This window comes from Lemur catta, chromosome 2 (genome assembly GCF_020740605.2).
Source record: "Lemur catta isolate mLemCat1 chromosome 2, mLemCat1.pri, whole genome shotgun sequence".
NCBI lineage: Eukaryota > Metazoa > Chordata > Mammalia > Primates > Lemuridae > Lemur > Lemur catta.
This window is the reverse complement of record NC_059129.1, coordinates 64,850,205-64,874,913: the sequence shown is the minus strand read 5'-3', so window position 1 is coordinate 64,874,913 and position 24,709 is coordinate 64,850,205. Positions and strand designations below refer to the sequence as shown.

The 24,709-nt window shown below is 33.7% G+C and overlaps 1 protein-coding gene across 1 annotated transcript in view; it reads left to right on the top strand.

Moving 5' to 3' along the window:
• KHDRBS2 (KH RNA binding domain containing, signal transduction associated 2) overlaps nt 1–24,709 on the top strand; it is a 511,795-nt gene that overhangs the window by 456,124 nt on the left and 30,962 nt on the right. Inside the window, exon 7 of the mRNA XM_045542235.1 lies at nt 8,417–8,499. Coding sequence (XP_045398191.1) covers nt 8,417–8,499 — 83 coding nt within the window. The remainder of the gene's footprint in view (nt 1–8,416; nt 8,500–24,709) is intronic.

Below are 24,709 nucleotides of genomic sequence, written 5' to 3'. Positions count from 1 at the left end.
ATTTCACTTTGACAATTCTTGTTTTATTCTTATTGTGAAGGGACATAAATTCATCAGTCTTTCAAACACATGTTTTGGCTTGTGATTATCTTTTAAATTATTTTTTAGAACAATTTTTGTGAAACCATGGATAAGTCAAAAATTCGTGTTATTTTTGAATATGAGTTTCATCATGGAACCAATGCAGTGCAGACAGCTCAAAATATCAATGAAGTGTTTGGGAAAGATGTGGCTCATGAACACACAGTATGTCAATGGTTTGAGAAGTTCCATTCTGGTGATTTTAATCTTGAAAATGAGTCACGTGGGCAACCTGACAGCAAGGTGGATAATGATGAGTGGAAAGCTATAGTGGAAGCAAATCCGTCTCAGCCTAGGCATGAATTAGCAGCAAGGTATGACATTACTATTCCAACAATATTGGGTCATTTCAAACAAATTGGCAAGGTATAGAAGCTGGATAGATGGGTTCCACATCAATTAAATGAGCGTCAGAAGAGAAATCATCTCAAAGCTTGCCTTTCTTTGCTGTCACAACATAAAGGCTAACCATTTCTACATCATATCGTTATGTGTGATGAAAAATGGATTCTTTTTGACAATCACAAGCATCTGGCACAAAGGTTGGATGAAGTGGTGAAACAGTGCAAAACTGAATATTCATCAAAAAAAATTAATGATGTCTGTTTGGTGGTCTAGTGCTGGTATTATCCACTGCAGCTTCATGAAACCTGGTCAATTGATTACAGTGAATGTGTACTGCAGCCAGTTGGATGAAACGATGAGGATGCTTGCAATTAAGCAGCCAAGATTGGTCAACAGAGACAGGCCAATTCTCTTGCAAGATAACACTCCACCACATATCACACAAACAATGCTGCTCAAACTACAGAGACTGGACTTGGAAACTCTCTGTCGTCCACCGTATTCACCATACCTTGCACCAACTGACTACCACTTCTTTCAGGCTTTGGACCACTTCTTGCAAGGAAAAATATTCAATTCTCAACAAGCTGTGGAAAACACCTTTCATAATTTCATAGCCACTCACTGTCCAGGCTTCTTCACTGCTGGCATAAACGAGCTACTGTTAACATGATAAAACTGTGTGGATAGTTTAGATGCATACTTTGACTAATTGTACTGCTTCTTGTTTGAGATATAATAAACTACACTCCTGTTTTGAAATTGTACATTTCATATTTAATGACCTAAATAGTTCTAGCTACTAGCAGTTCCCAAAAGTGTTTTCTTTCATGATGCCATGCATTCACATTTGATGTGCCTGGAAATGGAATGCTCTCATTTTACCTGCTTCTTTACCTGGGTAATATTTACTTCTCTCCAAATACCTATCTCAAATAAGACTTTCCCCTGAGAAATTTTTCTTGAAACCCTCAGACCAATTTAGGCATCCCTCCAATGTGCTCCCAAAGCACCTATTAGATACTCTAATGGAGTACTTTCCATTAATATTTCAATCGAATATACATTTGTTGATCTCCTCTATTAGGCCAAGAGCAGTGGTGTGCCAGAGCTGACTCATACTGGCTCACCAAATTCCTTGTAAAATTTTTAGGAATTTTGTGAATTAATTGCTAAACACAGCCATTATTAACAATTAAATTGAATGAACTTTAAATTACGTTAAAAATAAAGATAGTAAACATTTATAAACTCTCTATTATCTATTTTATTATAATCTATGTTCTTCAGGTTATTTATGTCCATTGTATCTGCATGGTGGAAATTATATATAATGATGTGCTAATATTCATCTCTTCTCAAATCTGTTTTCAATGACATCATGTTGATAGCTTGAAATCAACTGCAGTTGATTTTTTACACCACAGATGTTGGCAAATGCTAAAAGCCAGGACTTGCCTTTTTATTTAGTTCATTATCTAGACTTAAGAAAGCTATTGAGAAAATGTTAATAATGCAGATTTAAAAGTGTGTTATGTTAATAGCCTTTACATTGTAAATAGAACACAAAATTGAGGAATATTTTTCCAATATGTGAAAACCATTATCTAATTCAGAAGAAAGTTGCTCCTATCACTAACAAACAAGTAAAATTCTGACATACATATTTGAGATTTCACTTATATTTTACTGATCAACATAATGAAAATGTCAAATGACATGCCTATCAGAACCATACATGTTCATCCATAACGTGATCATCTTCTTTGCTAAATTGTATAGTAATCAAGTATTTAATTGTGCTGGGATTTATTGGGAATTATTGTGACAATAAAATTATAAAAACATTGAATTTTGCAAAGCACACTGAAGTTATATGTGTATAGAATTTGTAATAAATTCTATATTTTATTTGTAAATTGTGTCTTTTATTTCAGTAGAATGTATAATGAATTTATATGTACATATGCATATAAACACATATGCATACATTTTTTTTGAAGAGGCAATTATTAAGCATTTCCCAGAACACCACTGGCTAAGAACTTTCCAAGATGGGATTTATGTCTTAGTCGTCTTTTATGTCTAATGCCTGGATAATAGGTAACTCAGTGATTAATGTAAAGTCTGATGAATTGCTATTATTTTGAGCTTATGTGCAAACCCAATATTATTTAGATTTGAGAACCCAAAACTGGTATAGAAATTATAGTTCAAGAATGAGTATTTAAGTCAATGACTTCATTAATTTGAGAAATTAGTAGGCATATTAAAGACAAAAAAAACAACACATTTTCCAGAATAAATTTGAAAAGAGCTGGCTTTGTACTGTTATGTGTTTATATTAATAGTAATATATGTATCCATCCTATATGTTGCTTTGCCCAAATACTCAAATACATAAAGTGATCTATAATTTATAGGAAACTACAAAGAAATTGTCTTCTTTCATTATTGGTTAGGCTTTTGTTTTAGGCTTATACTTCACCTTGTACCTTGAGTAAATTGTGGAGGACTTAGCAAAGATCCAGAAAATAATCACGATTATGTTTCATAAGGATCCTGTAAGGACCTGTTCTCATTTGGCTTAAAGAATAGAAAACTAAAGACTTTATAACTTCACACATTTGAAGAAATCTTAGAGAGAAGAGAAATATTCTCCATGATGATGTTCCTTGTTCATGTCTTTTGCCCACATTCTAATGGGGTTGTTTGATTTTTTTCTTGTTGGTTTGCTTGGGTTCTTTGTAGATTCTGGTTATCAGCCCTTTATCGTCTGTATAGCATGCAAATATTTTCTCCCATTCTGTACGTTGTCTATTTGCCCATTGATTGTGTCCTTGACTGTGTAGAAGCTTTTTAATTGGATTGGGTACCATTTATTTATTTTTGTTGCTTCTGTGATTACTTTGGGGGTCTTCTTCATAAATTTTTTGCCTAGGCCACTATCTATAAGAGTTTTTCCAACATTTTCTTCCAGAATTCTTATAGTTTCCTGCCTTAAGTTTAAGTCTATTATCCATTGTGAATTAATTTTTGTGGATGGTGAAAGGTGTGGTTCCTGTTTCAGTCTTCTACATGTGGCTGTCCCATGTGATCAGCACCATTTATTGATAAGGATTCTTTTTCCCAGTGTATCTTTTTGTCTGCTTTGTCAAAGATTAGATGGCAATATGAGGATGGTTTAATATCTGGGTTCCCTGTTCTGATTCATAGATCTATGTCTCTGTTTTTGTGCCAGTACCATGTTGTTTTGGTTACTATAGCCTTGTAGTATAGCTTGAAGTCTGATAGAGTGATGGCTCCTGACACAAGAAAAAATTCTCAAATGTCTCTAATCATCAGGGAAATGCAAATAAAAACAACAATGAGATCTCATCTAACTCCACTGAGAATGGCTCTTATTCAAAAAGTCCCAAACAACAGATGCTGGTGTGGATGAGGAGAGAAAGGAACACTTATCCACTGTTGGTGGGACTGCAAAACTAGTACAACCTCTACGGAAAGTAGTATAGAGATACCCGTAAGAACTAAAAGTAGACCTACCATTTGATCCAGCAATCCTACTACTAGGTTTTTACCCAAAGGAAAAAAAAGACATTTTATAAAAAAGACACTTGCACTTGAATGTTTATAGCAGCACAATTCACAATTGTAAAGATGTGGACACAACCCAAATACCCATCAATACTTGACTAGATTAATAAGATGTGGTACATATATACCGTGGATTACTGCTCAGTCATAAAAAAAAAAAATGGTGATCTAGTATCTTTTGTAACAACCTAGATGGAACTGGAGACCATTCTTCTAAGTGAAGTACCACAAGAATGGAAAAACAAACACCGCATGTACTCAATACTAAAGTGGAACTCATCAACCAACACTTATGTGCACATATGGAAGTCAAATAGGTGGGAGGGGTGAGAAGGGGATGGATACATTCACACCTAAAGGGTACAATGCATGCTATCTGGGTGAAGTACATACTTAAAAGTTTGACTCAAACTGTACAAAAGCAAATTATGTAACCAAAACATGTGTACCCCTGTAATATTCTGAAATTTTAAAAAAATTAGTATGTCAGGACCAGCTAGTTGTTCTCAACTGTGTATGAGGGATCTCTGGTTAGCAGCCATTACTTTTCCCTGCATCTCAGTATGTTTCGTTTTCCTCCAGGACCTTATTGCCAGCACTTCATCTCTAGGCCGAGAAAAACAAAGGAAGGGCATCTTTTACAAAACATCCAGAGAACTTCGGCCTAACTGCTCCATTTCCTATTTGTAGGTATAGACCTTCTTTGTAATAGAGCTTTCATCAGTGGCCCCCAACCTTTTTTGGGCGTGGGAGGAAGAGCTCAGTGGGGGAGGTGGAGCTCAGGTAGTGATACCAGTGATGGGGAATGGCTGTAAATACAGATGACAGATGAAGCTTTGCTTGCTTGCCTGCCGCTCACCCACTGCTCACCTCCTTCTGTGCCTGCGGTTCCTAAGTTTCATGGAAGATAATTTTTCCACAGACTGGAGAGGTAGGGTGCAGAGGTTAGTCGGTGATGCAGTCCGGTTCCTCACAGGTATGGACCTTGGTCCATGGCCCAAGTAGTTGGAGACTGCAGATCCATATAATTCTCCCAGTTTTTCTTTACTTTTCTTTTTTTTTTTTTTTCATTGCCAAATTTCTAGCTCCTAATGCAGTGCCTAGCGTGTAGTAAGTGTTCAACAGATGTTTATGGAATGAATGAATGAATAAATAAATGAACCTAAACTGAACCAGAATCTCAGTCCTAATTCCAAATTCTCAAGAAAGGAGGTGGGCCTAACTCTTGATAAAATTTCAGAATAGATCAGAATTCTCTGGTTCTCTGCCTTTTTTTCCTAAATTTTATTCTTCCTTCAAGAGTTTCATGCTGTCTCTGAAGTATACATAAAAATAACATGTTCTTCAAATCCTGCTTAATTCTCCATAATGGTGAATAGTTACTGAGCAATCGCTCTATGTCAGACATCGTGTGTGTGCTTTACAGGTACAGTACTATGTGGTTAAATTCCTATAAAATATTTATGAGGTTGGTGATATTCTTATTTTACAAATGAGGAAACTGAAGTACAGAACAGTTAAACCCTTGGCCACGGTTCCACATATGGGAATCTTGTGAAGATCCAGGGTTTGATTCAGGTAGAATAAAGCCAAAGTCCACACCCTTCATGGCTATGCTATTGTCTTTCCCTACCCCAGGTTTCAGTACACTCTTGCTTTCCTCCCTCTTCTTCAGGAAGCCACCCACTCCCTCTACTGTTAGCATTAGGAAAATTATGTGATCTATGCAATGAGGATATACTCATGAATAATTTATGGTTTGTTTTTGACATTTAGATTACAGTGTTGGCATCTTAAATATTGTGATGCTTCTATTTGGTGACTGTGGTCTAATGGTAGTTTACATTGCATTATATGCTTCATGAAATTGTAGCCTAACAGGAAAGATTTCTATCTATTTTGTGGATTTTCTATGTAACATTTAAAAAGTGTAGAAGTGCAGAAGTAAAATGAAATAATCTTCCCAAACCAAATAGTAAAGCTATTCTTCATAAATAGATACAATAGTACTATATACTTATCATTTGAAGTAGTTGTCTTTTAGAGGTGATTAATTTATGTTGATCCATATCTGTACTGGATGAGAATGGTCTCCTTTGTACTAAGTTAACAATTCAATATATATTTATTGAATGACTACTCTATGGAATACACTATGCTAAGTACCATAAAGCATCAAAAAAGTGATTATGATATAGTTTTTGCTTTTCAGAAGCTTAAATTCTACAAAGAGAGAAAATTGTAGAAAAGTAAATACAGTACATTTTTAGAAATTCTAAGTAATGGTGAGAAAAAACAACAGGCTATTAGAATTCAGAGGACTAAGAGTTGCCATATGGTTAGTAGGAACAGGAAAAGCTTCCTGAAGATAGTATCGTCTATACTGACCTTGAAGAATCAGTAGCATTTCAACAGATGAAAATGGGGGAAAACATAGGGAATTCAGGAAAATTGAGGCCCTGAAGACATATATCTACCCTGGCCCCCCAGCTGCTCTAGCTCCTTGCTACAAGACACAAACAAAAATAAAATAGAACAAAACAAAACAAATTAGAGCTCCTTTGCCTCTTTTTGGAAGCTAGAGCTCTTGAGTCTGAATAAAAAGTTAAGGTGAGTGAAGCCATATTTTTATAATCTTGGTAGATGACCAAAAAAAGCCTGATACTTAAAAAGAAGTTTGCACTGCACGAGACACGTGTGGCAATGTGACCTTGGTTTAGTTTTTATGGTTCTTCAGGAAGTAGTCTCCATGTAACACAAAAGGAAGTGGCTATTTATTTAATAAAATGTTATTATGAAATAATATTAAGAAGATAGGTATAGGGAGAGATATGGGGAAGATTCTATAATAGAACTAAATTTTAGCCACCTAAATGGCTAGTCAATAGAAAATGACTAAAATTCATAAATCAAGCAACATTAACTGTATTACTTAATAACACAAAAATAAATACTAAAATAATAGATGAAAAGACTGAAAGAATACTGGAAGTTGAAGAAGAACAAGATAAGAAGCTACTAGTTTGGGGACATAAACCCTTTAGTACTATTTTTAAATAATCTGCATGTAATTTTTTTATAAATACAAAAATTAACTTTGGAATGTTTTAAAAATTTTAAATTCAATAGGACTCAAATTAGAGTATTCAAAAGCCAAATAGAGAAACTATTCCATGCGGTAGAGCAAAAAAATATGATGAAATTAAAAAATAGAAGAAATGGAAGTTGGATTCAGAAACCCTAATATGTAAAATAATAGCATTGTTTAAAGAGTAAACCTGATGGAAAAGAAGAAATAAATAAAATTTTCAAAACTTTTCTTAAGTTGATGAGAAAATTAGTCTTTGGATTAAATGGGCTCAAAAGTCTTAATCAAGATTAATGTGGAAACTATCACATCTAGATATTTTCTGCTGAAATTTTTGAACAAGATTAAAAAAGAGAGATTTATAAACCTCCATACTGAAATGAAATTATGAATTGATAGGATGAGGTGGAAGTGCTTTCCAGGGAACGTGATCCACCAGCACCGGAGTCAGAAAACTTGAAGGATTTTTCAAAAATATGGAGTAATTGAGATGGATGGCTAGGGTTTAAAGTCAATGACCACAAAGGGAAATAAAACTGAATCATTTACAGAGTGATTGATAACTGGAGTGTGTACTTGCTAGCTTGCTTGCACATGCTGCAATGACAAAATCTGCTGTAGCTTTGTTAGTGTAATTTAGTCAGGTAATAAAACTCACTATACACCATTATTTTAATTAAGAGATTTAAAAAATCATAGAATGTGCAAGAAAATAAAAGGTCTTTATTTCACTCCTTCCTTTCTCCTTTCCTCTTCCCTTTCTTTCTTTTATTTATTTATTATTTCTTTTTTGAAGAAATGCCTCCATCTTTTTTGCTGAAAGTTGGCTACAGGTTTAGGAATCCTGTACTTTATAGTTTCTATCTTAATTATGATTATTATTAGAAGAATAAAAAACACTCCTAGTGGGGTTGTAACAAATATGTTAGCACCATCATTAGTGTATCACAATTGTTCTTATCTAACCAAGTATTTTCAAAAGAAAAATATGTTTTGAATTTCTTAAATTGTCTTCATTATAATTTTTTTCTTCAATATTACTAATGAAAAGTCTAAATAAATCTTAGAGTAAGTGTTGCTACTTCAATGATATCCTGATTTTAATTAACAAACATTAATACCTGATCCATGAAATATTATTCAAGGTTATGTGGGAATTGCTAATCTAGTAAAATGTGATATATGGTCACCAACCAAACATAAAACTAAACCAAGGTCACATTATATAAAATCTTATTAATGAAAAAGATATCAAAGTTATTCAGATTGATTGCTAATAGGTCTTTCTACCATTTTTTGCCTCAGGGGTACGATGATGGCTATGGGGGTGAATATGAGGACCCAACATATGAGGCTTATGATAATAGCTATGCGACCCAAACGCAAAGGTAAGGCATTTGCTGTCTAAAGCATCCTTCTTATCATTATCTCTAACCCTGCTATTTTATTTCTTGAATCTGAATATCAGTTATATTATGTGAGAGTTTCTAGCAGTGATTTTTTTTCCATTATCTTTCTGAATTATTAAGTTGCTTACTAGACTGTGAGAGGTAAAACATAATAATCTTGCAATTGCAAACACTGAAATAGTAGTCTGTCATTCTGAGACCAGATGATTATCATAACCCATGAACTCATTAAACAAGCTGGTATTTAATTAAATACTCTTATTTTTAGAGGTTTTTTTTTTTTTTTTTTAGTAAACTTGTAGTTAAGACAATGATAAAAGCAAATCAATATGGTTTTATTTTCTAAAACATAATTTGTAAAACAAAAGATAGGAAAATACTATTGGTACTCTGAAAAGTGGGAAATTCTTAAAACATCTTATGGAACCAAGAATTACTTTATTTTCTTGATAGATCTCTTAAATATTGTTGAAAAAATATATATATAATCTTTAGATTGTTCAAAATCTGTGATATTAATGAATTTTTAATTCTTCAAAGTCAGATTTATTGAGGTGTTATTTACATATGATAAAATTTATCCCTTTAGAGTAAAGTTGTATGAATTTGGCAAATGCAAACTGTGTAACCACCCTCAAAATTAAGATATAATGCATTTTTATCACCCAGGCCCTAGAAATCACCATCTGTTTTCTGTCACCACAGTCTTGCCTTTTCTATGTCATATAAGTAGAAGTAATGCAATATGTAGCCTTTTGAGTTTGGCTTTTATTTTTTGGCAATTATGAATAAAATTGTGTAAAACAAATGAATTTTTAGAAAACTGAATCATCTAAGATTTTTCTAAAAACCAGTTACAAATTTCATAGGAAAATAGAGGGAGTCCATGTGATAGTTAAGTGATTCTCCCCTTTATGTGATTGACAGAAGGCAATGGAACTAATTGTTGCAAAATCATTATAGCATTGATAATTTATTGACCAACTTTATTTACACACAAGGAGACTTAACTAACAAGTCTCCTTTAAGAGTTAGTAAGTAATATTTGAGGGACACGATGGGGCAAAGAAAGAAACAACTTTAAGGTCATTATGGAGTGGAAGAAATCTACATGTACAGAAGTCTGGATTTTCCAATGGCCAAAGGGACAACATAATGAAAGGAGTGAAGGGAAATTTTGTTTAGGAAGAATACTGTGGGCAGTTAAGAAAAAGGTGAGTGTGAACTGTTACATTTAAAGCTAAATATGAGTTAAGATACCACTGTGGAAATAACCACCTTCAACATTGAGTAATTGGTTAATTTGTAGTAGGTTATACAGAGAAGCCATTATGAACCAAGAGCTTCCGCTATGAATAATATCTGAATAATCCCAATTACATATTGGAACACAGCACAGATATTTAGGATGTGGGAAAGTTTTGTATTATACCATAGACACTGAGCAGAGTATTGTGTGCAAATTGGCTACATATTTAAAACATTTGCTAATATTTTCAATCAAATTGTTAGTTCATCATTACATGTTAATAAATAAAATAGTGATAACAGACGTCTATAACTTGCTTCAGAAATCTTAGATAGAAAACATAACTACCACACCCTACAAACACAGTTAGAATGGACTAAAATAATTCCTTGATTTAGCTCTGTAGAGCTACATTTAGATCATAGAGATTTTGGAATAATTTTATGAAAATGAGGGACATTCTGTATCTTTCTTCTGGTGATATTTAAATGGGTTTAAGTGACATTAAGAGACAAAGATGAAGAAAAATATAAGAGTAGGATAATTTATCTTTGAATATTTGAAAAGTGACTACTATAATTATTGAACAAATTTATTTATAAAAAGTAATGGTAATATAGAATAATTTTGGGAAAAAATGTTTTATCTTCTTTTAATGAAGTGTAATTTGTATGGAAAAGGACATTTTCTATGCACTTCTGCTGCATTCTCCTTCCCTTTTCCTATCCACTAAATTTTTTATGGCTAAATTCTCCTCTTCCTTCCAGACTTAGCTCAAAAGCCAATTCTTCCAAAAAGTCTTACCTTAACCTTTTGTTTGGGAATGATTGATTTCTGTCCTGAATTCCAATAGCACCACATCTTTACTTTTCTATATACTTTCTCTGGCTTACATTGGGATTATTTGTATACATGGCACTTACATCCTTACTACTTGCCCCAAATCCTTGTCTGATACACCCTCATATCCCTCACAATACCAGGCATTGGGTCTTTCATAAGGTGTGTGCTGAAAGGATGATTGTTGGGTACATGAATGTCAGGCCTAAAATATTCTACGCTATGAGGATACAAAATAAGAGCCTCATTCCTCAAAGAGAATACAAAATTCAGAATTATATGTCTAACATTTACTGGCAAAATACATATATGATTCTCAGATAATTTAGTGCTAAACCAGAAGGGACCAAAAAGTCATGAAATGAGTTGCAATGACACTAATATTATATATTACAATAACTACATAATAATAAAGTAATTATAAAATGTCTATTTTGGTCAAAATCATACCCTCAATACTAGCAGAGTCTCTGGAGCACTAGAGGTTCTCAATAAAGATTTTTTGTATGAATGAGTGAAAAATAAATAAATGCATTAATAAGTGAACTATTGTTTTCAAGAAATTCTGTGAGGAAGAATTTTTTAATATAATACTAATTTGTAATAGAAATGGATAAACACTAGAGTATTTATTAAATAATATATTTAATCCCTACTTTTAGATTATTTCTATTGTTCCAAGTATACTGTCAGAGAGTAAGACTAACAGTTCAGTTAGTGCTTATTAAGTGATTGTGTTAAATAATATACTAACCATACAGTGACAATACATATTGTTTAATTTTTAAATATATTTTAATATACTTGCTTTGAATAATTTGAAGAGTCATTTGCAAGTGGCATATATATATAATATATATATATATGTTTAAACAAATATAAGTTGAACAATGAGAGGCTAATCAAGTATTAGGAATTAGGAGAGAGAGAAAGTTCATTTCCTACAAGAATCAGTCTAGTATTGTTTTTTTCCAAGTGGTGGCATTTTAGTTGGACAATGAAATGTAAGAGTTGGATTGATGAAAGGAAATGTTTTCTAAAGAAGTAAAATAAAGAGAAATACATGAGCATAAAACTCCAGCATTTACAAACAGTATGAATATTATTTTGGCATTGTTGAGTTCAAAATCAGAAGGAATGCTGATTTAGAGTCTTGAAGATAAAACAATAGAATATGTGTGACTTAGCAGAACTGAAATAATAGATCAAAATCTAGAGAAAACGGTCTTTAATTGACTAGTTAGCACAGGTGAATACAGAATTTGTGAAGACGATAAAGTAGAATCTGGCAGGTGCCTAAATGGAATAATTATATCATCCTCAATAGAGATTCTGGGGAAGTTCACAAGGTAACAACCCTACAAAGGTTCACCTGGAGTTCAGGAGCTATAACAGCTTTAATTAATCCCCAGTTATCTTGTAAGGTATCATTAGTTATGGAAAATTTCAAATGGATCGGAAAAGGTACTTCACTGAAGATTCCTCTGGAGGCAGCTTAACTGAATGACATATTAATGGCTGGTAAAGATGAAATGAGTTTCTGACCATCTTTTTCTCTTGCTCTGCGTCTGTGAAGAGAGAAAGTAAAGAAAGAGATTGATGAGTTTATTATTCAAGCTTCAGATTTCAGGACCAGTGTTGCAGTTTCCAGGGGAACTCACTCACTTGAAGTCTTTGGTTTAAGACAAGTTATATCCTGTGATTAACACCTTTAATTGGACCAAACGTTTAAATTCTATTCATGTTCTGATACCCTATTTTTTTAATGTACTCCTTAAAGGCATTAACATTTTCAGAGATCCACCTTTTGATATCATGTAAATTCACAAGGTTTTGCCGACATTTCACAATGACCAAAGTTTAGAAAAGAATCTATACCAAACGAAATCATACATACAGAAAAAAAGTAACTTTTATTTACTTCCATACAAATGGCCCTATTGCAAATAAAAGTCAGAAGACCAGTTCTGATCTTTAATTCTAACAGTAATTTTATTTTATTTGGATATGAAATGTTAAAGACATATAATTTTCCCATGTAAATTTAACTTTAAAATGAAAGCCTTTGCTTTCCTTGAAGCACAAATCAGGTGAGGCACTCCCACAATCTAGGAAAAGAAGGTGCCCTTTTGTAGATTAATAAAGGAACGTGCTAGGAGGAAAAAGGTGAATCTACCTCTGAAATATATGGCAGTAGTTGTCAAAGTTTTCTAGAATGAACATCCTTTTTGAATATCTGTAACTGTCAGGGCCCACAGGTATGGGGAAGAAAATGATACTCTTAAATTAGGATAATTTGAGGAGAGTTTAATAAGGGGGCTATATTCAGTGGCAGACTACCCCTAGAGTGAAGTGCTCTCTTACCACAAATAGTACCCCAACCTCACTCTCCTCCCTCCCTCCAATTGCTTACCATTGTTCCCATTGGCTGGACTCATTAGGAAGCAGCAGGCAGGAGATCCAACAGATGGTGCTGCCATTCGTCATTCACCAGGTAGACAGCAGGCTGGAAGGGAGAACCAAAATGGGAAGGCAAATGGAAGAGATCCAGCACAATATGCAAAATTTTTATAACACTCCAGCAACTAGTAATTATATATATTAGTGTCAATTGCTTGAAGATATAAATAATGACATGAAAGTGTTAGGGAATCAGTAATGCCTTTAAATGAATTTGTCTTTTATTTATGAGAAAAAAAATCAGAATATACAGTGAACATACAGATATACATTTGGTGGACAAATGGGTTCTCACATCCCTTGCACAATTTCCTAGCTCCTCAAGGGTCAGAGCCTACAGCTGGGTACCACTACTTTGTTGTTCAGAGTAGAACACAATGGTTCTACTAATGGTTTATAATAGTTAACAATAGTTTTGTGCTAGCTGCTATACTAAGTGTGTAGGGGTGCTTTATCTCATTTAATCCTTGCAACAACACATGAGGCAGGGATTTTTTCCCCCATTTTATATAAAGAAAAATTGAATTTTAGAAATGTTAAGTGACTTTTTCCAAGTACATTCAAGTAGGGAATGTTGGATTTGAACCCATGTCTGCTAAGTTCAGAGCCTTAGACATAAAGACTAACTACCTGAAAATCTGAATCAATTCAGACTTTTGCTATGTACCTAAGTAGTCCAGAGACAATATGCATTTAATGTAATAAAAATGTAGGGAGTTATTTGGATGTTTTTCAAAAAGTTCTGACCAAAGGACACTTCTAAGCAAGAAAAAACAATTAAATTAGTTATCTATTTTCTTAGGCTATTAATTTAATGTGAACCTTTGTATTTGGTACTGAGTCTGCAGAAATCCTTCCAATGAAAACTTAAGTGTGAGGCACTGTAGTTACCCAGTAATTTAATAAAAGTTATAATATTAAGTATATAACAGCTTGTCCTATTCATTTAAGTAGCACTGCTCACTGTAAAGTGACTCACCCTCATTTTGTAATTCAGTTCTCTTTTGTCTCAATGCTATAGTCAACGATGAGATTGAATTTACATAAGGTTATTGGATTTGAGGTATTTTCCCACAGTTATTCTACAATTTAGTTGTATTTTCCTGCCATCTACAGACCTCTGCATGCATAAACAGTAGATTTGATATGTTTACATTTACCTTAACAAAAGGAGAATCCAGCTCTTGATGCACACTAGTTTTTTTCTTTTTTAGGCCTTACTTGACATATTTATTTTAGGCACTTAGGATAATTGCTTTGAGTTTTAGGAAGGAAACAATGTGTTTCCTTAAATTATTCATTGCATTTGTTGATTTTTTTATTAATTTAAAGTTAATTTCTATGATAACAACTACTCACCTAAGTAGTCAATTTCTATTTAAAAATATACCATTAAAGTACTTTTTATGAAACTCTAATAAGAAGAGTTAGAAAAACCATTTTCCCCATAAAAAAACATTTCCCCATATGAATGACAAGTCTCCCAAGGGGACCTAAGGCAGTGTCCCGGTTAGGAACTAAAACCTGCTTAATCATTTATTGAAATCAAGACATGTCAATGTGTCAGCCATTTCTCCTCACCAGATTAGTTTAGAATTGGAGACATGCTGCAGGAAATAAGATGATATTGGGCAAACCTGGTAATACATACATAATCAGAGCTTCAGAAATGGAAAGTGTTAGATCATCTTAAACTCTCAAAAAACCTGATGTGTTGCAAAACATCTAGCATTAAGGCCAGATAAGAAACCTAAAGTGAAATTCTGGTTTCAATGGTAGGTGAGAGGAAGCCTACCTCCACCATAAAAAAAAAAAAAAAACAAAGTTAACATATAAACCATATACTTAAGGGGTCAGGAAGTTTCATGAATGTATGTGCTTGTAAATGTATACAATAAGTAGTGGTGGAGACTGGCAAACTAGAAGGTATGTGCCCTATCTAAAGCAGCTATCTTTTTTTCACCTTTAGGATACTGTGGCCATGTAGTCTATGTAATAAAGCCGGGGCACGGTGGGGGCGGTAGTACTGATTCTTTTTTTTTCCCCCCCAAGAAAAGCTGGAAATTTAGGTTTTACAGTTATTATTTCTGCATAAGAAATGACCTCAAAGCCTAGTGGTATAAAACAACCATTTTTACTATGCTCATGGATTTTGTGCATCAGAAATTTTAACAAGGTACAAGAGTGACTTGTTCCTGCTCTACTGTGTCTGGGGCCTCACCTGGGAGGGCTCAGAAACCAAGAGAGACTCCACAATTAGGGGCTGGAGTCATCCAAAGAATCCTCATATCATATCTAGCAGTTAACGCTGGTACCTTAATTAGGGCCGTTGTTTGGAACACTCATATAGCGCTTTCCATGTCACTTAGGCTTCCTCAAAGCATGACGGCTCAGGACACTAGATATGAGTGTCCCAAAGAACACAGCAGAGGCAGCACTGCTTTTTATGAATTAGCCTCATTCTGTTAGTTACAAACAAGTCACAAGTCCATCCAGATTCAAGAGGAGGAATATTAGACCTTTACCAGTCAATGGGTGACTGGTATAATTCAAGGATGGAAAATATTGTTTAGACAATTTTTGAAATATATAACCTGCTGCATCAGTTTTCCAGTGCAATACCCTGATTTTTAGATGTTGGCAACTAATTTAAAGAAATCAAATGCTTTGGCAATTGAACCAAACCTATCTATATATAGTCATGCCATGGTTTTCTAAATTCTGCTCTGTACAAAATAGGATGGAGAATTCAGTATACAGAAAATGCTTCTGGGGCATAGTGACAAGTAGTCCTTCAGAACAGCTATTTGAAGATACTGTGGTCTGTGAAGGATGTCCTAAAATCCAGGGGACTATTTGTGAACAATTAAGGAATAACACAGACATTCAAATAAATACATAGCATGTGATAAGTACTGTGCTAGAAGGATGTTGGAGGCTAAGTGGAGGGTAAAGAGAAAACAGCAGAAGGCTTCCCCGAAGAGCTGATGCCAAACTGAGATTTGACTAGTAAGTACTATTTATCCAGGCTAGGGCATCAACAAGAGCAAAGGCAAAGAAATTAGAATATGATTTATTATTAAGGAAGTACCTGTCCTTCAGGAGGATCAGATTATAAGATATTTGGGAATAGTAGGGCGTTTAGTTGGGGAAATAGGAAGGAAACAAGAAAACTTAAATACAGCACTCAAAAATAAGAAAGAGTTGGTATTTGGATAGAGTTTGAGGTTCTCATCTAGCCAAGAAGTTGGTAAAGCCAAATTCATCTTTGGAGAAAATCATGATCATCTTTTTTCTGTAACAGGCCGATTTGGTCATCCAAGCTCAAGTTCTCCACTAGTACCTCTTCCGTTGCTCTCCTGAACAACCTTTCTGTGCTTCCACAGTTTTTTTGGTTTCTTAGTCAATTTGCATATTTAAAAAAAAAAAAACAACCTCCAGGTCTTGCCATTTTACACTTGCACACAGATAATGAGAGAAGGGAGATATTTGTATTCTGACACTATGGTCAAAATGGGAAAGATGGGTCTATGTGATCTTTAAACTATAGAGTTGGAAAAACAAAAACAAGACTCACATTATAACCTGGGAGGACCTCAGAAAAGGGAATAGAATTTACCTGGGAAGAATGTGGGATAGAGTTAAAAGAAGTTAGAGATAGTATTCATTTTCCATAATTAGAATTCCCTTTGTAATATCCTCAACATCTTCTTCTGCTGTTTCATTAAGTTAGTGTTTATTAAGAGTTTGATATTTGCTAGGTGCTGGAAATAGAATGGTGACCAAATATGATAAAATCACAGGTTCATAATCCTATAGTTGAAATACTGTGGACCAGATGTTTCATATGCAGAAATGTTTATATTTTAGAAAGGCAATACAATGCATATACTGTATATTGCATATCACCCCCAGTGACATCTGGGCCAAAAATACATATTAATATTATTGTATTGAATATGTGAATAACTATACTAAGCAAGATATAAATACATAGCTTCATCTCAATTTAGGTCATAATTTTGTTGCCTAATTATTTTAGATACCCAATTTAAGAAAAACACTTTTGGTTTCAGGGCTTTTGTATTTGGAGTCTGAGGATAAATAATTGTGGACTTGTATTACATAATATTCAGTAAAATTAAATTATAGGAAATGTGTGAAAGGAGCAAAAGAGAAGTCTGAAGGGCTAGGCAGAGAACAGGAGCATTTCCAAAAGTAGTAAAATTCTAATAATAGTAATAATAGGCATAATACTGAGCATTTGCTTTGTGGCAGGAGCCTATATAAGGTATTTTACAAACATCATCTAATGAGGTAGATAGTTTTATCCTCATGTTACAGATAAAGAAACAGGACTAAGAATGTTTCCTATTATCAGGACTTTATAGCTTAATAAGTAAAAGGTCCAAATTCTAAACTATAATAGTTTATGTCCAATTCCAAAGAATGGGCCCTTTGTACTAATACCATATTGTTTCCCAAATACTTTATACCATTTTTAAACACCTCGGCTTATTAGGAAATTCTTAAACTGAAGCAACATCTACTTCTCTGTAATCTCCATTTATATACCTTGGTCTCTGATCTGCCCTGTGAATCTACACATACATAAATCTAGCTTGTTTTTTCTTCCACATATCAGCCTTTCTTAAAGAAAATAATGCGCCTCTACCAATAGCCGATCCGGAGTGTGGTAGAGTATGCTTGGTTACAACTCTTCACCCCTCCTTGCATTCATGCCCTTTGCTGTGTGATTTTCCAGTTCCTCTCAAAAGGGGGACAGAGTATATTCTCCCGAATTCTTACTGTCATGTATCTTGCTTAGACTAATATAATACTGTCACTTCTAAACTTAGGCCTTACGAGATCTGTGTGTTTCCCACTTGCCTTGCCGTTATAGCTGTTCTTTACTTAATCCGTGCTCCAGAATGAACATGTGTGGAGCCCAGACATTAGGAAGGGCCAAGCCCAGCTCCATGCATAGCTTGGAACAGAACACCCAGCAGCCCCATCCTAGATCAGCCAACCTCCAGCCAAACCAAAAACACATGAGCTAAATAATTGCTTATTGTATGATGCCCATAATTTGTTGTTGTTGTTTGTTATGCATTATTATTGTACCAGTAACAAACTTATCCAGTGTAAATGCCCACATAAGACATGGTGTTCTTCAACTCTTCTTTGAATATCATGATCCCCATTTCAAGTGGTTCAAGAGTCCATCTAAAATTTGGTCAGCGATCTTGAGTTATATTATATTAGATGAGAGTTGGCCAACACAAAGAAATGGCACTATTGCCATCCGGTGCTGCTTGCCTCAAAGCTCTTCAACATATCTGACTATGTGGTTTTCTTAAGTGGCTACACCACATTATTGGGTTCTATTGAAGTTGTTTTCAGCTGAAACCTAGGTTCTTTCTCAATGAACTGCTGTCAAGCCAGTTCTAACACCATATTTCATCTTTGCAATTGAGTTTTTTTAACCTAAACACAGAAATGTACATTTATCTCTATGACATTTCACCTTGTTGTTCAGGCCTCTTATTGTTAGTTTCGAACTACCTTTTTGAATATGAATTCTTAAAACAAGCATACTAGTTATACTTCTGGCACATCTTATATTTATTTCTTTATTCAAGTACTTTTCAAGGAAGTTTTTAGGCAAACAGAATGCCAAGAACAAAATTCAGGAGTAACCATTACATTGGCATTGACCACTAATTAAAATTACATGAGAATAGTTGTGAACATAGACACAAATCTACGTGGCTGTACTTTCAGGAGGCTTACAAATTATTAACATAGAAATTATGTAGTTTTTAAAAATTATTCATTCATTTATTCAACAAAAATTAATTGAACATCACTATTCTGGACCTACATATACAGAAACAAAGCATAGCCAGGACTTTGATTTTTTCACATTTAGTATAATTTGTTTTCTTTACAGAATATTAACCTGAACTTTTGTATCAGAAACATCATAAATGGTATTACAGATCTCTGGACCCCTGCTGAGGCCAGTTGGATCAGAATCTGAAGAATGGGGCTCAGGAATTTGCACTTTTTAGGACAGTATCCTGTGATGCTTATATACACTAGATATTGAGAACCATTGTACTAGAGGAAGAGACATTGATTTTTTTAAAAGAAGAGCCCTATTACAGTGAGAGCTGGTCTACAAGAAGATGTGAGCGAAGTCTTACTGAAGACAAGAGGAAAGGGTGACAACCTTGCCTGGGAGATTGGGTAAATCCTTATAAGAAGCTGAACACTGAGCTGGATCCCAGGAGGATGACGAATACCTTCCCAGGTGAAGAAGCAAGGGAAGTTCCATCTAAACAAAGATTACCATGGTCAGGGGCATAGGATCATGAAAGATTTCGTGTCTTTGGGAGATACTCCACCATGTCTGGGTGTGAGGTAGGTTAAGAGGGGAGTGATAGGGCAGAGGCTAGATAGGTGATTAGAAAATAGAAAAGGTACCTGTGCTCTGTGCTAAGGAATTATCACTCAAAGTCGGGATTAGAGCAAAGGGAGACATGAAAATACATGATTATAATTCAGTTCAAAGCATTCCACAATCGTGGTGCATGAAGACAAGCAGTTAAAATTCTGATTTCTTTTCTCTTTGCAGTAATTCAGCATTGTTACTAATGTTTACTAGTAAGCAGGCTTCATAATGCTTCTAATCACAACAGTTAAAGCCTCACTTGACTTATGTTACATGCCCAGAGTTTCTGGATAAATGTGGCCTTTGTCAAAACAGAATCATTGTTATCAATTCACATATTCTTTCCTCTGACTCTCTTATATTTATTTAAATTTCCAAAGTCTGGTACATGGAAATAATTCTGCATTTAATGAGCAGCAAGTGTTTGGGAGCATTATACAGCACAAGTGAGATTCCATTTGTGATTTGAGTGAGGAAGAATATAAATCACTATTAACACATAGCCATAGTGCAGCTTCCACCAATGAATTTATTTGCAGATTAACTAAAGTATTGAAATAATTAGAAATTACACTGATGTTTACAGCACTGAAATCCTACTGATACTCATGAATTATGAGTCAGCTAAAGAAATATGTGTTTATGGTTAAAATTATGTCCATTTCAAACTAGGGTTCAATAATTTCTATGTATTTGTACCAAAGGCATGTAACAGTTAATTTAATAATGTCATGTACCACTGAGCATAATTAGTCAGTGACAGTCTCATTTATAGAAAATAATTGTTATGTTGTAATGATAATTCCACACAATAAAACAAAAGATTAATGGTTTTGTTATAAAATTGCTCACCCTCATTTATATATTAGTCAAAGTAAATAAAAATATAAGCTAAATTAAAAATACATGATTACAGAGAGTTTATAAAGGGAGACCATTTGCAGAAATGTATGTACAGTGTTAAATCCAAAAAGCAAAAACATATAAATATAGTTCTGTCTCATTTGGAGCATGAGGTTAAAATATCCATTTTCTATAAAGATCATTGCAAAGCTGATCATAATTCTATACCAGATGCCTTTTATAGATCATCTATCTTGATCCCTAATCTATGAGCAGAACAAATATGTCACTTCCCTCATAAATAATCAGCCTATATTTCATCCTGTGAACATTAAATACCATCAACTGAAACTTAAGACAGTATGTATGGTTATTTCATGTTTCAGAATATTTCAAGATGATGAAATCTCTCTCAGTACTGCAACATTTATGAATATGAAAAAAGAGGAGCTTTATGTCTATGCCTACATTGATTGAATGATCACCTATTATTAATATTAATAGTTATTGAGCACCGGATGTGTACTAGGCATTTATCATGGGGCTATCACAGGTTATCTCATTAACACTTGAGGTAGATATCATTATCACCTGTATTAAAGGTGAGAAAACTAGAGTTAAGAGAGATTAAATGATTTGTCCAAAATGACATGCTCATAAAACAGAAAATAGCTGCTCTCAATTTTAATTTTAAATACCCTTTTTTTGATATTCTGTATATCATTTTTAGAAGAAATACTGATTTTCCTCCAAATAGATCAGAGAATGGAGACATCACTATTCTTTACCTTTAAAACTATGGACTATTCTTTTCTGAGTTATCTTTGAGTGGGAGATTTATATTTTTGACCTTCTCAAAACAAACTAGCCAGAAAAACAACTGCAGGAAGCTACTGTTATCTCTTTCTCTATCTATCTATCTACCTATCTACCTAAACATTTATGTTTAATGTATTTAGTTTACTTATTTTAGAAGACAGATTTATTTTCTATTTATTCACAAACATAGCTACTCTATAGCACAATGCTTCCGATGTAACACTATTGGTTGAATGTATTGAATAAATAATACAATAATAAAATTTCAAAAGTATCTTGAAACTATTTATACAATCTTGATGAAATTTCAAAAACACTTTCGAAATATAGTATCTGAAGCATTGATCTTGCCTTTGTTAGAGCTATATGAAAACCATTGATATTTGAGCATGAAGAAGAGTACTTGCCCTTTGGTTGAAACACATACATGTAAAAAAACAATGTATTTCACTTAATATTTTTGAGTAGACAAAATGATACATTTTTAAATTTTTGAATAAAACTTTTCAAGAGAGTTCCATTTCTTTAAAATCTATTTCAATTATTTCTGTACTTGAATTGTATAAAATAAAGGTTATTACAGAGAGTTTAAGGGTTTAGTATAGTTTATTTTCATACTAAGTTTTTATTTACTAAAATTGTAAATGGAATGATAGTGAATTCTCAACACAGAAAATCATCATACATATGAACACTAATTTCTAATATCAGAAAGATTAACTTGTATGTTTTAATTCGCTGTACTCAGAATAAAGGGCAATTTCTAAATGGAAAAAGTCTTGAATGAAAAATGAAATGTATAAAATATGTACACAGAATTGTGGCTAAATAATTTAAGCTATACATTTTTGTATTTAAATATCTTATTCATTCCAGTAGCACTGGTAGCTGTTATTTTAGTCCAAAAAGATGAGATTGTTTAAGAATTTTAAGCTATGTATATGGATTTGCTCATAACTAGCAATTGCATAGAGTATCTATATTCTTTCCTGTGCTTTCCCCTTATGACCGGATATATCATACTTGTGTTTTATACCCATCTGCTTTAGTGATTGAGAATATTTCATTTCTAAACCCTTAAAATCAATCAGCAGCAGCCCAGTAAATATTATATGAATCTTCATTCCTGTCTACTTATAGTGTTAATATTAATGCTAACTTATAGTATAGTATGAATCATGATAGTGGATTCAGAGACCAGCTCTCATTTATACAATTTAGTTACCAAAATTCAAACTTGCTTTAATTAGGTCACTTGCAAATAAATTAATGTTTTCCTAAATTACTTTTACTTTGCATTTAACTAAAATAATTCACTTTTAAAATCTGGATGAAAAATGTACTTTCTTTTTTACCTTTACAATATTACAACCAATACTTTAAAACAGTCATGCTACTTTGATGTTATTGTGGAGATTCTAATAATTGCAATTTTTATATTGGAAACTTCTTTATGGAAGTTATAGAGTTTATGGTCAGTGAAGTCCTGGGAATGGATCTGATGGTAAAGGTGAAGAACCTAGAGAGAGGGGATGTGAGCTCAAGAGACAGCCTTGGAAAAGACTGTGCTTGAGAGTGGGCATGGAGAAGAAACTGTACCCCTCAACCCCCACCTCTTCTCCTGCAGCTCTTGACCTTACTCTCTTTGACACACTGGCTTTCTTGCATTCCTTCAACACCCTCTAAGCTTTTATACTTTCTATTCCTTTTGCCTAGATGTTCTTCCCCTAAATTTCCACTGCTTGTTCCTTTAACTCCTTCAGGTCTTTTTTTCAATATCACTTCATCGGTAAAGACTTTCTCAACTACTTCAACTATAATTTTACCCTCAGCCCAAAAATTAATTTTCCTCTTTCAACTTTAGTCTTTTCTCTTTAGCACTTATAACTATTTAACTTAGGCTCTCTTTTTCTTGGGATTTTTTTAACCTGTCTATTTATTTGCGATCTCCATGAGGGCAGGCATCTTTGTCTATTTTATTCACTACTATATCCTCCAGTCCTTAGAATGGTGTCTGGCACGTTAATAATAGGTTCTCAATAAAATTTGCTGGATAAATGGAGAGAAGGCAAGTTGAAAAAACTCACAGTATTCATCTTCTCATGCATACCTGGCAATGCTTATATATATTTTATTCCAAGGTATCCAAGCAGTATGTTAATGTATCTTTTCCTTTGTATCCCCAGAACAGTACTGGTACTCAATGAATATTTATCGAATGATTTTCTGATTTTGTGTGCTCACAATTCCTGTAGCTAAATAGAAGGCAAAGCTTTTCATCCTCATTCCCATGAGAAATAGTAAAGGAGAAAAATAAGCTCAAACTCTCCATACTTTAAAATCCAGGCCTCAAACTACCTAGCACAGTTTCAAGGCTTCTTTTGTCTGTCACTTAGGAGCTAAAAGCCAAATCTACCTTTCCTAATACAAACAACTCAAAACTTCTAGTTTCTCCCCTACATTTAAAAAAGTTTTTTCAGTTTTATTGAAGTGTAATCGACAAATAGGAATTATAAATAAAATATACAACTGAATGTTTTGATATATGCACACATTGTAAATCATCATGATCAGTCTAAATAACCAATCCATCACCTCACATAGTTACAGTTTTCTTTCTTTTTTAAAATTTATTTTTAATTACTATGGGTACATAATAGTTGTACATATTTATAGGGTACGTGTGATGTTTTGATACAAGCATACAGTGTATAATGATCAAATAAGGGTAATTAGGGTATCCATCACCTCAAAACATTTATCATTTCTTAGTGTAGGAACATTACAATCTCACTCTTTTAGTTATTGTAAAATATACAGCAAATTATTCTTAACTGTAGTCAACCTATTATGCTACAGAATACTAGATATTATTCCTTCTATCTAACTGTATTTTAGTACCCATTAAATACTCTCACTTTTTTACCCCCTCCCTGCTACCCTTGCCAGGCTCTGGTAACCCACATTCTACTTTCTGTCTCCAGGAGTTGAATTTCTTTTTAGCTCCCACATATGAGTGAGAACACGTGATATTTGTATTTCTATGCCCAGCTTATTTCACTTAACATAATATGCTTCAGTTCCATCCATGTTGTGGCTAATGACAGGATTTCACTGATTTTTATGACTGAATAATATTCCATTGTATATGTGCACCACGTTTTCTTTATCCATGCATCTGCCGATGGACACTTAAGTTGATTTTGTTTCTTGGCTACTGTGAATAGTGCTGCAATAAACATGGAAGTACAGCTTTCTCTTCAATATACTGATTTCCTTTCTTTTGGATATATACCCAGCAGTAGGAGTGTTGGTTGAGATGGTAGCTATATTTTTAGATTTTAAGGAACCTCCAGACTGTTCTCCACAGTGGCTGTACTAATTTGCATTTCCACCAACAGTGTAGGTGGGCGCCCCTTTCTCCACATCCTCACCAGCATTTGCCTGTTTCTTTGGATAAAAAGCCATTTTTGCTGGGGTGAGATGATATCTCATAGTATCATTGATTTCCATTTCTCTGA